The sequence below is a fragment of the Pteropus medius genome, unplaced genomic scaffold, assembly GCF_902729225.1.
Source record: "Pteropus medius unplaced genomic scaffold, Ma_sr-lr_union100, whole genome shotgun sequence".
Taxonomy (NCBI): domain Eukaryota; kingdom Metazoa; phylum Chordata; class Mammalia; order Chiroptera; family Pteropodidae; genus Pteropus; species Pteropus medius.
The window spans coordinates 8,981,101-9,001,596 of record NW_024344240.1 but is presented as its reverse complement, the minus strand read 5'-3'; the positions used below and the strand labels follow the sequence as shown (position 1 = coordinate 9,001,596).

At 32.3% G+C, this 20,496-nt stretch overlaps 1 protein-coding gene across 4 annotated transcripts in view; it reads right to left on the bottom strand.

Annotated features, from left to right (window-relative positions):
• Window positions 1-20,496, bottom strand: part of RB1CC1 (RB1 inducible coiled-coil 1) — a 76,900-nt gene that overhangs the window by 41,211 nt on the left and 15,193 nt on the right. For 3 of the 4 annotated variants that reach the window (XM_039868949.1, XM_039868948.1, XM_039868951.1), the window contains exons 2-8: window positions 12,594-12,708; window positions 11,563-11,681; window positions 10,207-10,333; window positions 9,856-10,026; window positions 7,176-7,378; window positions 5,466-5,892; window positions 957-1,127 (exon numbers count right to left, since the gene is read on the bottom strand). In XM_039868949.1, the coding sequence (XP_039724883.1) occupies window positions 957-1,127; window positions 5,466-5,892; window positions 7,176-7,378; window positions 9,856-10,026; window positions 10,207-10,333; window positions 11,563-11,633 (1,170 nt within the window). In that variant the 5' untranslated portion in view covers window positions 11,634-11,681; window positions 12,594-12,708. Of the gene's footprint in view, window positions 1-956; window positions 1,128-5,465; window positions 5,893-7,175; window positions 7,379-9,855; window positions 10,027-10,206; window positions 10,334-11,562; window positions 11,682-12,593; window positions 12,709-20,496 lie in introns of those variants that run through there. The other variant, XM_039868952.1, reaches the window with a different exon arrangement.

Genomic DNA, 20,496 nt, shown 5'->3' with positions numbered 1-20,496 from the left:
ACATAACTTTCTTAATCTGAAAAACGGTTTCTACTAAACGAAAGAAAAAACCTACTACAAACATTATAATGGTGAAATGTTGGCCACTTTCTATAGAATAGGAATTAAATAAGGACATGCACTACTACAACTACTCAGCCCTTTTGGATCCGTGTTCCAGTCAGTGCTAAAAGACAAGATAAAGAAATTCAGTTCACAGTAAGTAATGTGGCTGGATCCAAAATCAGGAGAAAAAAGAAGAGAGTCTAGAAATTACAAGATGAATTCAATCAGGAACTTATACATTTGTACCCATTAAAATGGTTATTCATATATTCTAATGAAAGAATACATGTAGAGGGAAAGTACTAGCAGAAGAAAGCGTGTATGAAAAGTCGACTCTTTTGCTACAGGCTGTTTCCCCAGAGTACTTGCCAGGATGGGCAGAGGACAAAGCCGTCTTTACCTAAACAAAGTCACCAGCATTGGGCACGGGTGGGGGGTTAATCCCTCTTCATAACGCCATTGCCTTCCTTTGGTGATAAATCTGATTTGACAACAGAGTTCTTGGAACATTGCATTAAATTAGACCGAAACCTTAAGTATTAATTAAATTCTTCGAAATTTCATATTTTCCTTCTGTACTCTATAAATTTCATTTTTTCTTTTAAATTTTTTTGAGAAGAGACTAGGAGGTACTCAGATGTTTAATATAATGACTGCTTTATCAAGTTCTTTCAATGTTTCTTTCCCAGCTGCTCACAGCATTTTCATGGTTTATCTTTCAGGAGTCATCTAAAATAGCCTCAGATCAGTTTATTTTATCCTATTAAGATTACATGGAAACAGTAATACTAAATTAACAATATTCAAGGATGATGTGAAAACGTGGTGCACACTAAATGGATGTTGCACATAAAATACTTGTATAAAAAAGCTATGAATTCCTTTTCCTGAGAGAAGTGTGAAATATGCACCTGAGCAAGTTCTTTCTGCTCATTCACCAGTCGGCCACAGCTAGCAATCATCTGATCCAGAGCGTACAGCCGGTCCTCGAGTCCTTTAATGGCTTTCATATTCTGATTATCAAGTTTGGCAATAGTCTGACGGCATTCTACTATAAATGGTCGAATAATCCTTGGATCAAGCTAAATGACAAAGACATGCATATGAATAAGTTTTCAGTTAATAGTTTAAAATGTATTTCACACTATTTTGATAATAGCTTCAGAGAAAAATGTAGAAAAGCAAAAGTATGGAAAATCTAAGTTTTCTTTTCATAAGAAGGTCAAAAACAGGATAATTATGTTAATAAAACAATTATTACTGATTATATTGAAATATACTAATAATATAGTTTCAGGAATTATACCTTTTGACCAATGTCACAAATCATTCAATTCTCAATATCCCAAAGAAAATGCTATTTTCAAGGTCTTATGAAGTAAAGCAGAGTTAAATACTAAAACACATTATTTGGTCATTAACTGTCTTATCAATCTAACTTCCCTCTAAAACATAACATCTTCAACTCACCTCCCTCCTGGAAATATCTTGGTCTCTTATCTTCTCAGGGAACTGAGGAAATGAATCAACTACACTTTCCCCTTTCCCTTGAAAGAATACTTTATACTGTCAGTCTTTTTGTATGTACTATCCATAAAAAACATTCAGCCAAAGGTCACCAATGACCTCATTTTACTTGGGGCTCTTATGTACATTTATCATTGAAGAGAACTTTTTTCCAAACTTTAGAAGCTTTCGGGCATTACCTTGGGGGTTCCTTCACAGTACCCTCCTTTGGCTCTTTTTCCCATCTAATCCATAAATATAGCTGAACCAGAAGGAATCAGTGTTTAGCCCATTTTTACTTTTCCTTGTATGACTTCAGCACAACTTCTGTTGAAATTCTAAATGACTTCCTTCTGCCCACAATGTCATCCAAAAAAACCATAGAATTACAGTAAAGGCTTCATTGATTTGATACCAATAAATCCTTCCAGGATTCCCTTCTTTTGAAAGTGAATTGCCTACTACATCCAGACAAACCCTGTGTTTCTCTAGCTCTGATCTTCATTTACCCAGATCGTCCAGCCTAGCTCTTTAACTCCATCTCTGCCTCTTTGTAAGGATCCTAATCAAATACTACCTCCTTCATAATGCTTTTCCTGATCTCCATAGTCAAAAGGACTGTAAATTATGTTTTATGTAGTGTCTGGTACACAGAGAACATAAAAACAGTTAAAACTAAATTATTCCATTGGAGGCTACATTTCTAACACCATGAAAAAAGTTAACAAAGCCATTCTTTAAATACAAGCAGCACTTGTTTTGCAGTGTATTAACTAAAACTTGCGCATATGAACATTTTCTCACTTTTCTCAATTTTGTGGTGAGTCTAATGTGCACACATTTCTAATCCAAAATATTTCACAAACCAAAGACTACCTGTAAATCATTAGGGTGATAAAGGGCTAAAAGAGATGGCTAAAATAGATTCAAATTTCCAACTTGAATTACAACTATACATAGACTTAACATAGTAATGCTTTAAAGAAGTAAAAGCGAATCCAAAAGCAGGGCTCCTGATTATGATGTCTCTGTATTCATAAATCACTGAAAGTACAACATAACTACACTGACAAATATTGAGGAAAATTTAGTAAATCACTAAATATAGGTTATACATATTAATAAGCAATTATTTAGCAAAATTTTAATAATTAAAGACAGTGCTACACTAATTTTTTACTATTAGGCTCTTTCCTTAACATTATACAAAGATTAACATTGTTGTTGTCTTAGAAGAGAAGAAACTATACAAATTTTCTTACCCTTGCCATTCTTCCCATCCCACCCCTAAACCCACCCCACCTACAATAGAGCAAACAATAATATTCCAATAAAATTACAAGTCTTCTGTATGAAATACTAAGTCAGGATTCAATAAATTATACTTGTATTATTCTGGACAGCTTAGAAATGTACTAAATGTACATGCCTCCAGTTATTAATCATCAGCAAATCAGTCTGTCTTTTTACAGTATAACCTCAAAGAGAATATCCAAGAGTCGTTCTAAGTTGAAAACAATTACAATCTAAGAAAATACATATTTTCACATATTTGCAACAATTCTAAATTTTTCTTGATGCGTTAGCATAGAAAAAGGAATAGTTCATTAAATTAGCATCTATCAATCTACATAAATATTATGAAATAGAGGATTTAAATAACTTATGGATGACAGAAGTAATAAATGAATCAGTGCCAAGATTTGAGCCCTTATGATTCTAAATCTTATGCAAGTTCTACAACACCTATATCTTGACTACTTTCTTGAAAAAGGTATTTGATTTTTGCAGCTGGAAATACACATTACAAACACTGCTGAAATGAGGATTAGCCTGTAAAAATAATGGCTTTAAAGAGAATTTGCTTTTATAGAACACCAAACCTTGGTATATAATTCATCAGCAAATAGTGTTACTGCTATCAAATAATCAAGTAGGTCAGCTTATTTTAGAAAACTATGTGAGATAAAAAGAAGGCATTCTGATGAGAGAGAAATCCCATACTCAGCTCAATCAATTATCTTTAGAATGGCACTAGTTGTATCAAGAATAAATACATAAAACTACTGAGACGAGAAAAATATTAATCTAATAAAAACATCATGGCAAAGTGCTATTTATTATGTGGTATATCCCATTAACAGAACATAACATATTGTGTAAGATAAAAGCATAAATATGTAAACAAATTCTACAAGATAGATTTTCATTGCTTTTGAGCAAATAATATTTTTTAATCTAACAAGAGTACTACATTAGTTATTATTTTGAACCATGTTAACTAATTCTATAACAAATGAGTACAACCAAATAAAAGTTTATATTTTGCTCTCACAATAAAATGGCCATGTAAAATAGCAGACTTCAGATATTACTGCTATGTCCTATGAAAGCAACCATTAACCTTTGAGAAGTCAATAATGTGATCTCCTAGTAAAAATACTATAGCTAACTTCTGTTTTCTGTAGGTATAAATTCCTGTGAATTTTTCATTAAGACAGAAAAAGATTGTTTCTTCCCTCTTGTCATACAAAATGAATAAAACTAATGGCTCTGTTAGATTTCATTTAAATATGCAAGCAAAAAAATCAATTTCAAGCCTTTAAAACAGTGATTCTCCTCAGTCTATAGCTCTATTCTCTGACTCATGCAGAATTATTAAAAAAAAAAATGATACCTCAATTATTCTAATCACAATCATGTGGTTGACTTTCCACAATCATAGATGAAATGCTTAGGCTACTAAAATGTCAGTAATTTATAAGGGAACTTCTTACTCATTTTTGGCACTAATCTTTGCATAACATATTTTTATACTCTCCTGTCCTGGCAAATGTCTTAATTGAAACTTTCTTTGATGACAAATAAGAAATGGTTAAAATGAAATGCCTATGCTAAAGGATGTCATCAAGGAAATGAATATTGAAAGATTTATGAAGAAACCGAGAATTTATTTTTACATTTTCCATTTTACTATCTTATAACTTAAGGCATGTGCAATTTTCCAGACATTCCAGACAATGTGCTGCCTTTCTCTCAATAACCAAAGATCAAGTCTCTTTTCAAATTCAGTACCCTTTGAGAAAAGTTTAACTATTCTGCCAATTACCTTTAGATAACAGCAGCCTTTAAAATATTATTTTGTATTTCTGTATCACTGAAACATGTGCCCCATCAACTTCCTTTCTGGCTTAAAGATTTTCCATAGGCTTATGGATCAGATTTGAAGAGGCATTTATTCCGCAGGTTTAAAAGTTTTTGTAAGTGTATTTGGGGGAGAATTTATTAATCCAACACAGAGGCTCACTAGAATTACAAAATATAACTAAAAACACAATGTTTAAGTTCTGATTTAAAAATATCTCAGGCATATGCAGTATTTAATATTTCTTTTTTTTTTTTTAAGTCAGAAAAAGGTTACCTCTTGAGGGGGGCAGTGGTGGTTAGAAAGAGGCAGACAGGAATTTTCTGGGAGATGGAAATGTTCAATGTCTTCTTTTATATGGTGGTTACTCCATGAACTAACCACACAAGAAAATGTGTATTTCACTGAATGTAAATCATTCTCTGATTGAATCATGGGATAACTGGATAATTGAGTAATTGGATAATTGATTATTTCGGTAATTTGGTAATTGGATAATTTATTGGATAACTGATACATTTATTGGTGAAATGGTTTGATCAATTTGTCTACTTTAAAAAAACAAGGAATGCACTGGAAAAAAAATTATTCTCAGTGTAAAAAATAAATATTTAACTGTAAAAACAAAAACAAAATTTTATCTTTTACTCCAAGATCCTATTTTTACTATAAGATACTATTCATTCTCCCATTATAGAGAATATTTAGTATAAATAATATAACTGTAAAGAGTTAAAATGACGAAGAGTACCAAATTAACACCACTTACCCTGCTCATGGAATCAAAGCACTTCCTGACCAATGACTCCACATCATTAGGTCTATCCTGAACATTTATCCAGTCTAACAAAGAAACATTAAAAAAAGGCAGATCTCCTTCTTTAGCATCTACTAAAGTTTCATCCTGCTGGACAGTACTATGACAAGATTCTCTAATTTCTTTTCCTCCTTCAGCATCTGTGGTATCTGGGGCTACTTGTTCCACTGACTTGTGAAGTGAGGTTAATAAGGATTTGTTAGTTGTTCTCGGCGTATCAGGAGAGAGCACCAGTTCAGTGGAGGTTTTCATCTCAGACTTTTCTGATCCCTCATGTTCAGGTAGAGAATCCAGTCTTCCCAAACATTCCCTGTAACTATGTCTGGTTAGGCACTCCAACAGTGGGATCTTGGCCATTACTGAAACCGCAGTTCCTAAACTTAAAATGCAAAAGATCTGTCAGTAACAAAACAGGACAGCTCTAATTAGAGATTAACATTTTGAAAGATTAGCATTTTATCATCATATACAGAAATGTTTATAGTAATCTACGAGGTGCTCTTTAAAAGAAACCTAGTTAGATAGGGAGAAGAGTTATCAACACATTTAAATTCTATTCTATAGTAAAAGTTGGCAGTTTATCCTAAACAAGTGAACACTTGTTTTTTATCAAACCTTAAGGTATAAGAAATTCAAATTTACAAAAGATTTACCATAGCAGTCCCTAGCAGAAGTATAATTTTTGGTCTTTAAGTCAATCAAGAATTTCTGATATACTGAAAGCACAGAATAAAATTAACAATCCTAATATACATTATTGTAACTCTTACATTTATCACCCCTTGAAAATAAACAAACAGGTAGAAGTTGTCAAAAGGCATTCAGGCTCTTACATTAAATTATCATATATAACAGAAATCTCTAAAAAAAGTGACTAGGTTTTTATATAAACTTTTAAAAGGTATTTCTAGTCTTAATCATCTCTTCTTTCTCAAGATTTATCCCATTGTCAACTTGAGGCCAAAATCTTCTAAGGATTCATTCCACAAAAGAGAGAAACTTGATTTTATAAATTTCACTTGAATGAATGAAAAAAAGAATGTCCTTCTAATTCAAGGTAATACAAAAATACAAAAACCATATAAATGAACGCAAAAAACAAAAAGCCTACACACACCACACACACACACACACACACACACACACGACAAAGGGCTACATTCATGAATCATTACTATATTTTTATATCCATTATAGCCCTTTTTAAAAAGAAGCAAAAGGTAGCAGATGTGCTTATATGTAAAGAACCAGTAAACCATTTAAGTGAGAGCTAGAACACGATGGCTTTTTCCATCTTAGCAAGCCTACATCGTATGACAACATTTAAAAAAGAAAATAAAATTTTCCTCGATTGCTAATATTTGAAAACTTTTCTTTTTCCATTAGATGTGTTATTTTTTTATTTTACCTTTACTTTATTGGATAGTTGGAGGCAGGGAAAGAGAAGGCAAAGATTCTTGGAAGAAAACAAGAAAAAGAAATGTGGGAGATCCATAAAATGTGTGTAAAACTGATCATAATTTTAGAGTCTATAAAAATCATAAAAGTCTCAAAAAATAAACCTCAATTATAAGTATATTGCCTATCAGAAATAATATTAATCACTAAAATTGCAAAGACATTTTAAACAAACAATATTATCCATTTTAATGGCACACATACTGAGTAAGTTTTAACTTGATGTCTTCTATGGATTGCAGATAATTTGAATAAATATTTTCAAACTTGAAAAGTAGCTTTTGGTATGAATTTGAACAGTCCTCCAGATTGGCCATGATTGCAGCCCAGCCTTGGTGCTGAAGATGTTCATCATGGACTAGACTTTCACAGAAAGAGCTAAGCTTCTTGGCAACTTCATACATTTCCTATATTGGGGGAAAAAAAAAAAAACACACACACACAATAAAAGAAGGTATGTTTCTGTGTACATATTCCCATATATGTACTTACATATACACATAAATGCATTCTAAACACATTTTAAAGAAAGCATTGCTAAGGGAATGTTTTATTTTATCTTATTGTTCCTGCTTGTTGCTGTGATAGTGGAGGAAGAGAAACACCTAATTCTTTACTGCTAGAAGAATACACTGGTAGAGAATCTACAGAGGGCAATTCAGCAATAACTGTCAAAAGTATCTATCATTTGACAAAGTGGTTCCTCTTCTCGGAATTTATCCTATAAGAGATTAAACAAAGAACACGAAAAGATTTTTTTATTTAAATACCATAAAATGAAATAGAAACCTCAACGTCTATCAAAAATTTATATTTATACGATGAAATTTATATAGCATTATATAAGATGAAATATTTTTGTATATAATATGTGGAAAGATCAATACACAGTATTAAATTTAAAAAGCAGGATGCTGGGTTTATAATGTGAATTTTCTATATTTATACTATTATATGAAAAAAATCACTTGTAACTGATTCAGCAATAACTGTCAAAAGTATCTATCAGTATTTTGAAAGATTTGCATTTTATCATCATACACAGAAATCTTACCACCTATTATGTTATATATATACACACACACACATATATAATCTATGAGGTGTCCTTTAAAAGAAACCTAGTTAGATATGGAGAACAGTTATTAACACATTTAAATTCTATTCTACCAGAAGCCGGGTAACCACTATTCTACTTTGAATCTCTTATGAATCGGACTATTCTAGATACCTCATATACTTGGGAATCATACAATATTTGTCCTTTAGTGTTTGGCTTATTTCACTTAGCATATTTTCCTCAGGGTTCATCTATGTTGCAGTTGCATCGTAATTTCCTTCCAGTTTAAGGCTATATGATATTCCATTATATGTATATATCATATTTTGTTTAGAAACATATTATGGAATATTATGTTTTATTAAGTTCTCCTGGAATTATTATCATTTAGCCTGTGTTAGTAGGCAAATACAGATTTGACTTAACTTTTTCACAATTTCTGACTTATTGATTTCACTTTGTTCTGTTTAATGCTTTAACTTTGTCAGATATTAATAGTGCTGTTTTTATTTTTTCAACATTCACCTACTAGTTCTATGTCTATCAATTTTTAAATTTTTTTCAATGTAATGTTTTAATATGCCTTTGTTTAGTTTTATTTGTTCTTTTGATTTCTCTCTAATCACTTAAAATTATATATTCTATTTCATCATCCTTTAATTTTTTATCTAACATTACATTTTTCTACTAATATGAAGTATCTATATTTCTCAACTAAATCAAAACTTTATTACTTTTTAAATAGCATGCAATCGTGTAGCCAAACGTTTTACTAGTTTATTTGTACACCAATATTCTCGCTTTGTTAATAATCCTAAAACAAATCTAAAGGACTCTACTATATAAATTCTACTTATAAACTTTGTGTTTTTAAAAGTAATTCTGGCTACTCAAAAACATTTCTGGAGTTTTTAATGCTTAGTAAGTATGTTCCAGAGAGATGAGATTATTCTCTTTTTATGTTGTATCCTATGTGAAAAATGGGGTAGTTTCACAAATGTACATATTATAGTAAAACAAAATGCTAGGATAGTTACTAAAAAAAGCAAATGTTAACACTTAATAATAATTTATAATTTCATTAATTTATTTTTTGTAAAAGGCAAATATTACTGTTTGGTTTATTTTAAAAGAACATTTTTTTCATTTTCTGAAGGTAAAGTGTGTCTTACTACTGATAGCTTAGAGTCAGTATTACAATAAAGTACTAGCAAGTTAAAGGAGAAATCCAATGATTGGCAAACAATCCATGGAGGCTGTAAACAGCAATATGAGAGGTGTGTATTGGAAAGAAACCTGCTTTTCCTCCAGGACCCAATTATGAATATAGGAAAAAGAATCACATTTTTAATAGTTACTTAAGTTCTCTATGCCTATTCTAACATAGGTACTTACTGATTAAAGCAATGATCAAGAGTCGTATACCATCGTTTATGAAAGAAGTTGAACAAATCATATTTAAGACCGCTTTCCACTCTAAGATTTTGTCATTGTTTAACACAGAATGAAAAACAATGTATGATTCTGAAATTTAAAAACCAGACATACTGACCACAAAATATTTTTTCCAAAAAAGTATTATTTTTTTCATGTTTTTTTTGCATGCTTATTCTGTAATTTAGACTACTTTGCTATTTAGATTTTATGCTTTTAGGAGTAATCAATTTGTTAGAATGTTCACTGATGCCTAATAAGTTAATAAACATAAAAATATCAGTAAGTACATGAATAAGACTTCATTTTGTTAAATATGCCAATTTTTAATTTTAAATTATACTAAATATAAAGTTATCATATCTCAAAAAATAATTATTTATATCTTACCACTGCAAGCTGTGTCCTTGAAGCAACAGTGTGAAAAACTGCAGGCATCATAAGAGACTCTTCAACTTTTATTTCCATGTCATTTTCTGTTGAAAAGGTAGTTTTAGGAATAGCAGGTGGAAGTTCACATAAGATCATTTCTTTGTTAAAAAGAAAAATTGGATTTGTGTCCTATAGAAGTAAAAATGCAAAAAAAAAAAAAAAAACTGAAGTAAAATATTACAAATACTGAACATGCACACTGCCCTCAATATATGAAGCAGATAAACCTTACTTTTGAATAGAGTTCCCAATTCTCTATCTCATGTGAAGTTTGAGCATGTCTGAATGAAAGGGCTCTTAGACACCTACCGTCCCAGCACTGTAGGTACACACTCTTCTATCTGCAGCCATGCATTCTCCTCCATTGACTACCAGCACCTGGTGCTGAATAGCAATCTTATATTTGCTATGAATGGCATGCTTAAGGTCTGTCACACTTAAATAAAAAGGTAAAAAAAATCAGTTATTTTCATTTCATTGACAAACATTTTTATTATCAAAATAGCACAACATAAAAATATTTAATAGATTAATGAATTTCACTATTAGGTTTTCCACCAAAACTATAAAAATATAAGCTTCTTATCTCTGAAACTGGATTTCATAATTAACTGCCTGATCTTAGGTGAATAAATCACCCACGTGTACATCTAAAAGTGAGTCTATGAAATACAGAACAGTAGACATGTTTATTTTTGTGCTCATCATATAATGTTTCAAAGGAATGTGCTCAAATTAGCATCAAATCTGTTAAAATCCTCGGACGTGTATTAAAATCTCCATATCACATTACAAAAACTATACTGTCTAAACCATCTGAAAATTATTTCCTTATCTTTGAAAATTGTTTCCTTATCTTATCCTTACTATTCCTTTACAGGTAAAATTGTATTTTATAAGAACTAGAACTTCTAAAAAAGAAAATAATTTCACAATGTCACTTTTGAGGTTATTAATTTCAAATTATTTATAATATTTTCAGTGTCAGTCTATTTATTCTCTATTGCTAGTAAGTCTTTGCTATTATGACTACTATAAAAATATAAGCAGATTTGGAAACATTTGCTATTTCTATTTCCTTCCTGTTTGGCCTCAAAATATATATATCTTTCCTCTCCATTTCTCACAAATATAAGAAGGAGGTATTCATTAGTAAATATATGAAATCCCTGCACAGCTGGAGAATTATTAGACATATGAGTCCCTAAGTGGGCTAAAAATATTAAACTGATTTTATTCTCTCATTAGCAAAACATTATTGTCTCTATTCATACAAGAGAATAAAAACAAATCATCAAAAAACACAGGACTGATACATGCTGCTTTACATATCTAGCAATAATTCCCTTAGCAATGTCCTATGAAACTTAGAATAGCAATCAGGTATGAAAACTTGCTTCTATTTGACAGCTTTGGTTTGAAATCAGTATGTTTGTTTGTGGGTAAGTTGTTTATTATAAATAACACAGTCATACCAACAGAAAAAGCACAACTTAATGATTTTAACTGAAGCATTTTTGAAAAAGAAACTGGGATGAAATATTTAAGACTTGCCATATCACTACTCCTATTAACGAAAGAACAGTTTTCTTAAAACCAAATAGTTCATTATAACTTGCTTGCACAAAATGCAAAGCTGATGAGAAAAATTAAAATACAGCTCACGTTTGCACTGTAAGTTCAGTGTCAAATGTTAGGGTAGTTCCAGTGTTAACCAGAAATACATATAACTTCATGATTTCTCTGGATTCTGTGAGCTTATACTTCACACTCCGATAGGGTTACTAAAAGAAACAGACAAGAAAAGTGGTCAAAGTTACAAACACAACTGCAAATACAAACTCCCTCACATAAGACACAGCACAGTCGTGCTACAAAAATAAAATAAAAAAAAGTTTTTTATGTTTAAGATGGCTAACTGGACAATTCAGTAAATTTGCCATTTAAAAACAAACAGTAATGAGACTAGCGAAAAGTATTAACTGTTGTACCATGGAAAAATAACAAAGAAAGAGGTCAGTGGTTAAAAAGTTATGTGTACACTTCATACTGTTTTCATGTACCACTCGAAATTAAGAATCAAACTAAAATCAAAAATAAAAATTTGGTCAAACACCTAACTCCAAAAGTTCTTCCCCCACTTTTTCCTTATAACAATAAAAAAGTCAAAGTTAAATTTAGTAATAGCAAATTAAAGTAGCCACTATTTGTAAGTTAAAGGAAAATGAGGTAGTACTAATTCCTTCCACTCAGCTGCCTCTGAGTTCCATCTCCATTCAGAGCTATAAATCCTCCATATATGAAACTCTGGCCCTAATAGTTTTACTACTTAGTGCACAGTTCTAGAAATCAGAATATTTTTAACACAACTCTGCCATTAACTGCTTGTCCAAGTCAAAACCTCATATGTGAAACTTCCTCATCTACAAAATAAAGGGAAAGATTTCTACACCTAGTATTTTATTTTTAACAAATACAGGTAAAAATCTCAAAGATTAATGAAAATAGTAAAGGACAATAACTTTTCAGAAACTAGTAGGTATCTTTCTTTATGTTCTTTCCACCCTAGCTTTAAAGTAAAATTATCAAGAAAGAAGGAAAAAGTAAACAAGGTTTTCAAATTAATGCTTCCCAAATCATTATTTTAAATGCCTTAGATCAAAAACTCTATTATAAAGATAGGAACTGTGACTTACCGTCAGGCACTGTGAAAATAACTACCGCTTTTCTTAAAAAGCAGATTAAAACTGGCTTATGTTTGCTTTGCTTGGTATTGGCAATTGAATGGCATTACTGGTTAAACTCAGTGAACTGAAAAAGAAAAATTTCTAAATTATTATAGAGAAATAATTCAGCATGTGACAGTAACATAAGGTTATTATTCTCTTCCTTTTAAAATTACCTTCTAAAAGAGTAATCGCTACTCAGTCTCTTTCTGACCTGCACATTAACTGAAACCACAAGCATATGACTTCGACCCACACCACACCATTAAAAGACATCAAAAAACTCTCTAAAGAAAACTCCCCCAAACTCTACAGACACTTCTCAGTTCTTAAAATATATAAAAAGACCCCGGGCTGTGGAGTCAAGACTGCCTGAGTCTGATTCTGGCCCCTTACTTGTATATGATCTTGAGCAAGTTACTTAACTGTTTGTTTCTTTTTTCATAAAACAGGAATAAAAATAGTACCTTAGAGAGCCCCTCTAACTCCAGGTATCCATACTCTAGTGAAATCCTCACTCTCCCTGCTCCCGCAGGTATGGGCAGGACCTATGATCTGTTCCTAACCAATGAAATATGCCAAAGATAATGGAATGTTGTTACATGATTGCCATTTAACATTATAACTTCCATTTTGCCAGCTTACTCCCACCCTTGCAAACTTTGATGTAATAAGCTGCCATATGGAGAGGCCCACAGGCAAGAAACTGAAGTTGCTTCTGGCCAACACCCAGCAAGAAGCTGAAGGTCTCAGTCCTGCAAAGAACTGAATTTTGACAACCACCATGCGCTTGGAGCAGATCAGTTCTCCATCAAGCCTCACACAAGACCCCATCCCTGGCTGACAGGTTCATTGCAGTCTTCTGAAAGATCCTGAAGCAGAGGAACCAGCCAAGCCACGCCCAGAAACTGTGAAATACATTTGTGTTGTTTTAAACAGGTAAGATTGTGGTAATTTCTTATTCAGCAAGAGTATTCCATACATAGAGATATTATGATAATTAAGTGAGAAAAAATATTAAGGTATTAGTATGATGCTCGGCAGATAATTATCATTCTCACAGATTAAAAAAATAAATAAACTAAGAATTAGGGACTTAAGTTATAGGTGAATGAGTGAGGATTTGAACCTAACTGACCTTCTCATCACTTTAACCAGTATTAACAGCAAAAAGACAGCGGACATCATGTGGCCTCTTTCCTTCCACCACAACTTGACATCCTCATCCTCCCCACCACTCCAACTTTTTATTCTCAAACACCATACTGCTTAAACTTCCCAAATAAAACAACCTGTTTGAAGTCTCTGAGTCTTCATTAGAGTTGTTTTCTCTGCTTTGAATCTTCCTTCCTCTACCTGCTATTACTCCTTACCCCTGCCCCTAGAGGCCCCCACCACACACACATTCTCTCAAAGACTTAATCCCAATCATGTCATTCATTAGCTGTGCTATATACTCTATGTGTGCCTCTATGCTTGCATATATTGTGATGTTTCTGTTCATATTTCTCACCTATAATGAATAGCAAGCTTCTTTAAAGCAAAGACCATGCATTCCTGGGAACTAGTTCTAAAATATATTCTAAATAAAATGAATGAATAATCCTATACTAGTAAAGTAGGGTTTATTCTATACCCTTGTGAAGACTGCTAAGAAGTCACATGCTTGACATCTACCACAGGATTTCTTCAAGTAGTTCTCAAAGAAAAATTCCCAGATTTTCCAACATCATTATCTCCATGATAACAAGCAAGGCCCCATTTCATTCACCACCGACACATGTGCCCCACTACTACCATGTATGGGTAATTCTGACACTCTACAAATGCAGTCCCAATGCCTCGGCTCAACTAAACAAATTAAAGCTCTATCTAACTAACATATAATAAGATATTCCTGTTATACCACCACAGATTAGCAACAAATCTTCTAATGAATAAGGGAAAGTGACTAGAAAGCCAAAAGATTTAAGTGACAAATACTGCTGGTTATCACAGCCTCTAAGTAACAGCTGGGTCCCAGGTGAGTAACATTAAACATAAGCAAGGTTCTCTGCCAACCCCTGTAGAGCCTGTAGTGTGAGAGAGAAAACATTTGTTAAAAGTAACTAAAAGTTTGATGATTTTATACCAGAACAGTCCAGTGTATTCTTACTTATAATTACTTATCCTTCACTTAATATTTTTACATTGTTATGAATGCTTCATAAACATCAATACTGTTGGCCAAAAAGCATTCCAACTTGTGAATTCACCATAATTTATTTACTTACTATCTCCCAGGGTTTGGTTTTTTAATCTTACAGATACACATTTTTTTTCTTATACTTAGGATTATTTCCATAAAGTAGATTTCTTAGAAGTAAAACTGCTGAGTCAAAGCATTCAAGTAGTTTAAGGCTATTTTTAAATGCTTGCTAATATTATTTATTGTATATTTGAACAGTTTTTTATTATTACTGAGTTTGAACTTTATTCATTCATAGATTGCCTAATATGTACAATGCACTATGTTAGACATGGAATATAATAGCAAACAAGATCGACATAGTCTCAAGACTACTACAAACCTCAATTACCAGAAAAAAATGAAATCCCTATCTTACAGGGTTAGCTTAAAAATTAAACAAGACAACACCTAAGACAAGTACTCAATAAACATAGTCAACTAATATAGATTTTGTACATTCAAGAGTCAGGCGTTGAAGATATAAAAATGATGGGGAAAAAGTTGTTGTAACTGCAGCCAGGAAAAGTAGCCAGAATTAAGATAAATATATTTTCTAAAAAGTGTGCAGTGACAGAAATATATGAAAGGCACTTACGTTGACAAGTAAAGAGCAGCAAGAAGGTGCAGCCCTAGATAAGTCATGCAGATCTAACAAAAGTTGGCAACAGAGAAAGCTAAGATGATAGCAGGGAATCACATGACTATGTTCAATAAAGATGTGATGAATAGATAAATGTCACTAAATGCCAAATCCAAAAGTATACACTTTATCTTATAGGATAAAAGGAGCCATCTTGTTTTCTGAAGGATTAGGTAGCTAAAAGAAAGGTAAGTAAAATGGAAGGAATATTGGTGGCAAAGATGATTCATCGATCCATCCATCCACCCATCCATCCATCTGCCCATCCAAATTTAACATTTATTGAGCTTATGAGCTAGGACTGGGTATTCTGTGAACAAAACAGACATGACCTTTGCCCTGATGAGGTTCAATCTTAAAAGAGAAAAAGGCATTCAACAAAAAGAAAGCAGACATGATATAAATTGTGATAAATGCAATGAAAGAGTGAGCAGGAAGTAGGACCTACTTTAGATTTGGGTGATCAAAACAGGTCTCTATGTGGGTTACATTTAAATGGGGTCATAAGGATGAGAAAAGGCCTGTCCTGTAAGGGCCAAATAAAGTAGTACAAGAAGACACAAAATTTTTGTGAGACTAAACATAAAATATTCATAATAATCATCACTACATTATTCTGTTTCTTTTGTTTCCTTTTAAATAGTTAATTTTTTGTTTTGATATAATTTCACACTTAGAGAAGTTATAGTAGCACAACTCCCTTGTACCTTTTATCCAAATTCACCAGCTATGTACGTTGTGCTCCATTTGCTTTATCATTTTAGTTTATAAACCATGCATACTTCTCACTTACACTCGTGCTCTCTCCCTCTCTACCCAATATATACATAGAGAGGGAGAAGGGGAGAACTATTTGAGAGTACTTTGCAGACACGATGTCTCTTTATCCATAAATATTTCAGAATGTATGTTTGCTAACAGCAAGGCTTTTCTTATATATGACCAAAGTATATTTATCAAATCAATAAATTTAATATCGATGCAACATTATCTAATCCAAAATCCATATGCAAATTATTGCCAATAAAATCCTTCATAGACCCCTCCCCCCGTTCCCAGGATCCAATTCAGGAACATTTAGCTGTAAAATCTATCTAAATCTCCTTCATTCTGGAACAGTTCAATCATTTTTCTTTTTCCTTTCATGATCTGGGATAATAATGCTCTCAATCCATTACAAGCTATAGAAATTACTAAGAGTAAAGATGACCTCAGTGCCATTCCCGTTCCATAACACTTAAGAGTAAAATGCAGGAAAATCTGACAAGCTGTAACAGCTACTATGTGCCTTTAAACAAACACCAATCACTTCATCTGATATTCACTGTAAGGAATAGTTCAACCTCAGAAACCACAATCGCTAAAAATGTTGACAAAAAAGTTGATCAAGACAAAACTTATGAGAATTAGTTTGTATACTTCATGAACAGTGTAAACAATTCCAAGGACAGTGTTGATTGCAGTGGCTCTAGGAATTAGGTTAGTTTTGAGTCCACTATCTAAGCACACTAGATAGTACTACTTGTTCCTTAGCTCATGTCTCACAGCTCCTAGGCAACGTTAATGACAGGATCGGATCCTTGACCTATCCTCATATGACATCCCATGTTTTCAGCAATTATCTATTGTTTATAGCCATCAAACTGGCAGTTTTAACCAGAAGCCCCCTTCTCAATCTTCACTCTCTACATCCTCATTTAATGTCACGTACCACCAAGGGACTATTCTAGAATAGCATAGAGAAAAATCTAACTCATAAGATCATTTATTATTTCCCCATGGGTCTACTAGCAATGGAGGTCTATGAGTTAATGCCAGGCTTAAGATTTCTATGGCCACAAACTGCTTTTATTTACTCCACAAGTCTGAAGCACATGGCACACAAAATAATCATTGCTAACACTTATCCAGTGATTCATTACATGCCAGTCATTAAGTTCAATAGTTTCGTAGGTATTACTTCACTTATTTTTCACGACACGTAAGATTATTACCGTTTCCTTTTGCAAATGAGAAAGATTCAGAGGTTACTCAAATTGCCTAAAGGCAGAACCTTAGTAAATAAAAAATTCAGGGTTTTGAAATCAGGTCAGTTTATAATATTCATTCAATAAAAATATCATCTGACAATCTAGTATAACCTAGGCATTTTCTTAGCTTTAGAAATAAAACAGAAAACAACCTGTTAAAAACTGCTTTCTCTCATGAAGTTTAAATTCTAGTAGGCGATGTGAAAGTTTTATATCTATACACAAATCTCATATCTTCTTTCGGAAAGAACAGCTACAAAAAATATTTTTAAGTAAAAACAATTTCAAAATATATGCTTGCACTTCTCTTGTTCTTTAAAGATATGTATATTGTTGGCTTAACAACAGCTATCACTGACTGCAAACATGAATTAAAGACTGTATCAGCTACACATTATCCTCATAATTCCTACTGTGAGAAAAGTTAGTATTATCCCCATAAATCAGATGACAACACCATGGCACAAAAAAAGATCAATTATTGTGCAAAGTCATGTACCAAGAGGATGGTACAACCAGATTTAAAGCCCATTGTTCAAACTAGCAGGAAAAAAAACTTGAATGTACTACTAAAACATATGCAATAAGCACATTCTATGACTTGACATTTTACTGTTTCTTTAGAAATTCTAAGGTTTTTTCCCCCACAAATTGTACTGCTTTCAACAACCATTTTTAAGTCTTCATTTTTCTAAATACAATACAAAAAACTTCCAAGATTAACAATGGGGGATAGGGTGGCAGAACACTTTGAAATGTAACATGGTAAGGTTTTCTTTCATTTTTTTTTCTTAACTAGGTCTAAGGCATTTTTAAATAAAGCTGGATATATGTAAGGAACAGTGTGAAGTGAACTGACTATCTAAATACCAACGGTAGGCCCTTATTTTTTCTATAAATAGCCTACAAGAATCTAGATGAACAGACATGCAGGCTTCCTCAACATTACTACTAACTGACCAGGGACTTAAGGCTACCTCCCACGTATCTCCCCTAACACTTAAAGTGGCTGGTTCCTACTCAACTTTCAGAGAGAGAGAGAGAGAGAGAGAGAGAGAAGAGAGAGAGAGAGAGAGACACACACACACACACTTTTTTAAGTGTATGATTTCATCTTATTTTTGTCCCTCCACCATTCTTTTATTCTCATTGCCCCATCTCCTTCCCTCTGGCAATCATTAGTTTGTTCAATAACTATATGACTATTTTGTTTATTCACTTTTTTTAGACAACATAAGAGAGATTACCTGGCATTTACCTTTCTCTGTCGGACTAATGTAGAACATCTAGGTTGTTTCCACATCTTGGCTATCACTATTAATGTTGCAACTCTGATTCATTGACTGGTTCCAACTTTTTTTGGAGGAGTCTTTAGAGTTTTCTGTATACATTATCATGTCATCCACAAAAGTGACAATTTTACTTCCTCCTGATTTGGATTACTTTTATTTATTTTTCTTCTCTGACTGTTCTATCACTTCTAATACTATGTTGAATAGAAGTGATAGTGGGCATCCTTATTTTGTTCCTGATCTTACAGAAAAAGGTTTCAGCTTTTCACCGATGAGTATATTAACACCAGGTCTGTCAAATATAGTCTTTATTATGTTGAGATATGTTCCTTTTATACCCACTCTGTTGAGTAGTTTTATCATAAAAGGATGCTGAATTTTGTCAACTGCTTTTTTCTGCATCCATTGAGATGATCATATTATATGGTTACTTATCCTCTGAATCAGTCTCGTTCTGGATTTGTACTTATTAGTAGTTTTTGATTATTGCTTCAATTTCACTGCTGGCAACTGGTCTTAATATTTTCTATTTCTTCCTGGTTCAGTTTTGGAAGATTACATACCTCCAGAAATTTATCCATTTCTTCCAGATTGTTGAATTTCTTGGTATATAATTGTTCATAGTATTCTTCAGTGATTCTTTGTATTTCTGTGGTATTGGTTATAACTTCTCTTTCATTTATGAATTTATATGGGCTCTTTTTTCTCGATGAGTTTGGCTAATGGTTTGTCCATTTTATTTACCTTTTCAAAGAACAAGCTCTTAGTTTTATAGATCTTTTCTATGGTTTTTAATTTCTATTTCATTTATATTCACTCTGTTCTTAACTATTTCTTTCCTTCTGTTTACTTCCAATTTCTTTTTTTTTTTCTAGTTAGTTTAGGTGTAGAGTTAGATTGTTTACTTGAAATTTTTCGTTTTTTTTTTTTGAGATATATCTGCATAGCTATGAAATTCTCTCAGAACTGTTTTTGCTTCATCCCATACATTCTGAAAAGCTGTGTTTTCATTTTGATTTGTCTCAAGGTAGTTTTTGATTTCATTTGATTTTCTCTTATCCACTGGTTGTTTAACAACATGTTGTTTAGTTTCTACTTATGTGTTTTCTCCAGTTTTCTTCTAAAGGTTGATTTCTAGTTTCATGTCATAGTGGTCAGAAAATGTTCAAGATTTGAACATTCTTAAATTTGTCAATGCTTATTTTATGGCCTAATATATGATCTATCTTAGATAATGTTCCAAGTGCACTTGAAGAAAAATGGGTATTCTGTAGTTATTAGATGAAATGTTTGAAAATTTTCTCTTAAACTGATCTGGTCTGATGTGTCATTTAATGCCACTATTTCCTAATTAATTTTGTCTGGTTGACTAGCCACTGATGTGAGTGGGGTATTAAAATCCCCTACTATTACTATATTACTGTGGATTTCTCTATTAATAATTGCTTTATATATTTAGGTACTCTTTATGTTGTGTGTGTAGATATTTATCATTGTCATATCCTTTTCTAGAATTGACCTTTGTAATTACTTAATGTCTTCGTCTTTTCTTACATTTTTTTTGTTTTAACGTCTATTTTCTCTGACACGGGTATTGCTACCCCAGCTTTCTTTTCATTTCTATTTGCATGGATTATCTTTTTCTATAATTTTACTTTCAGTCTGTATGTCTTTTGATTTA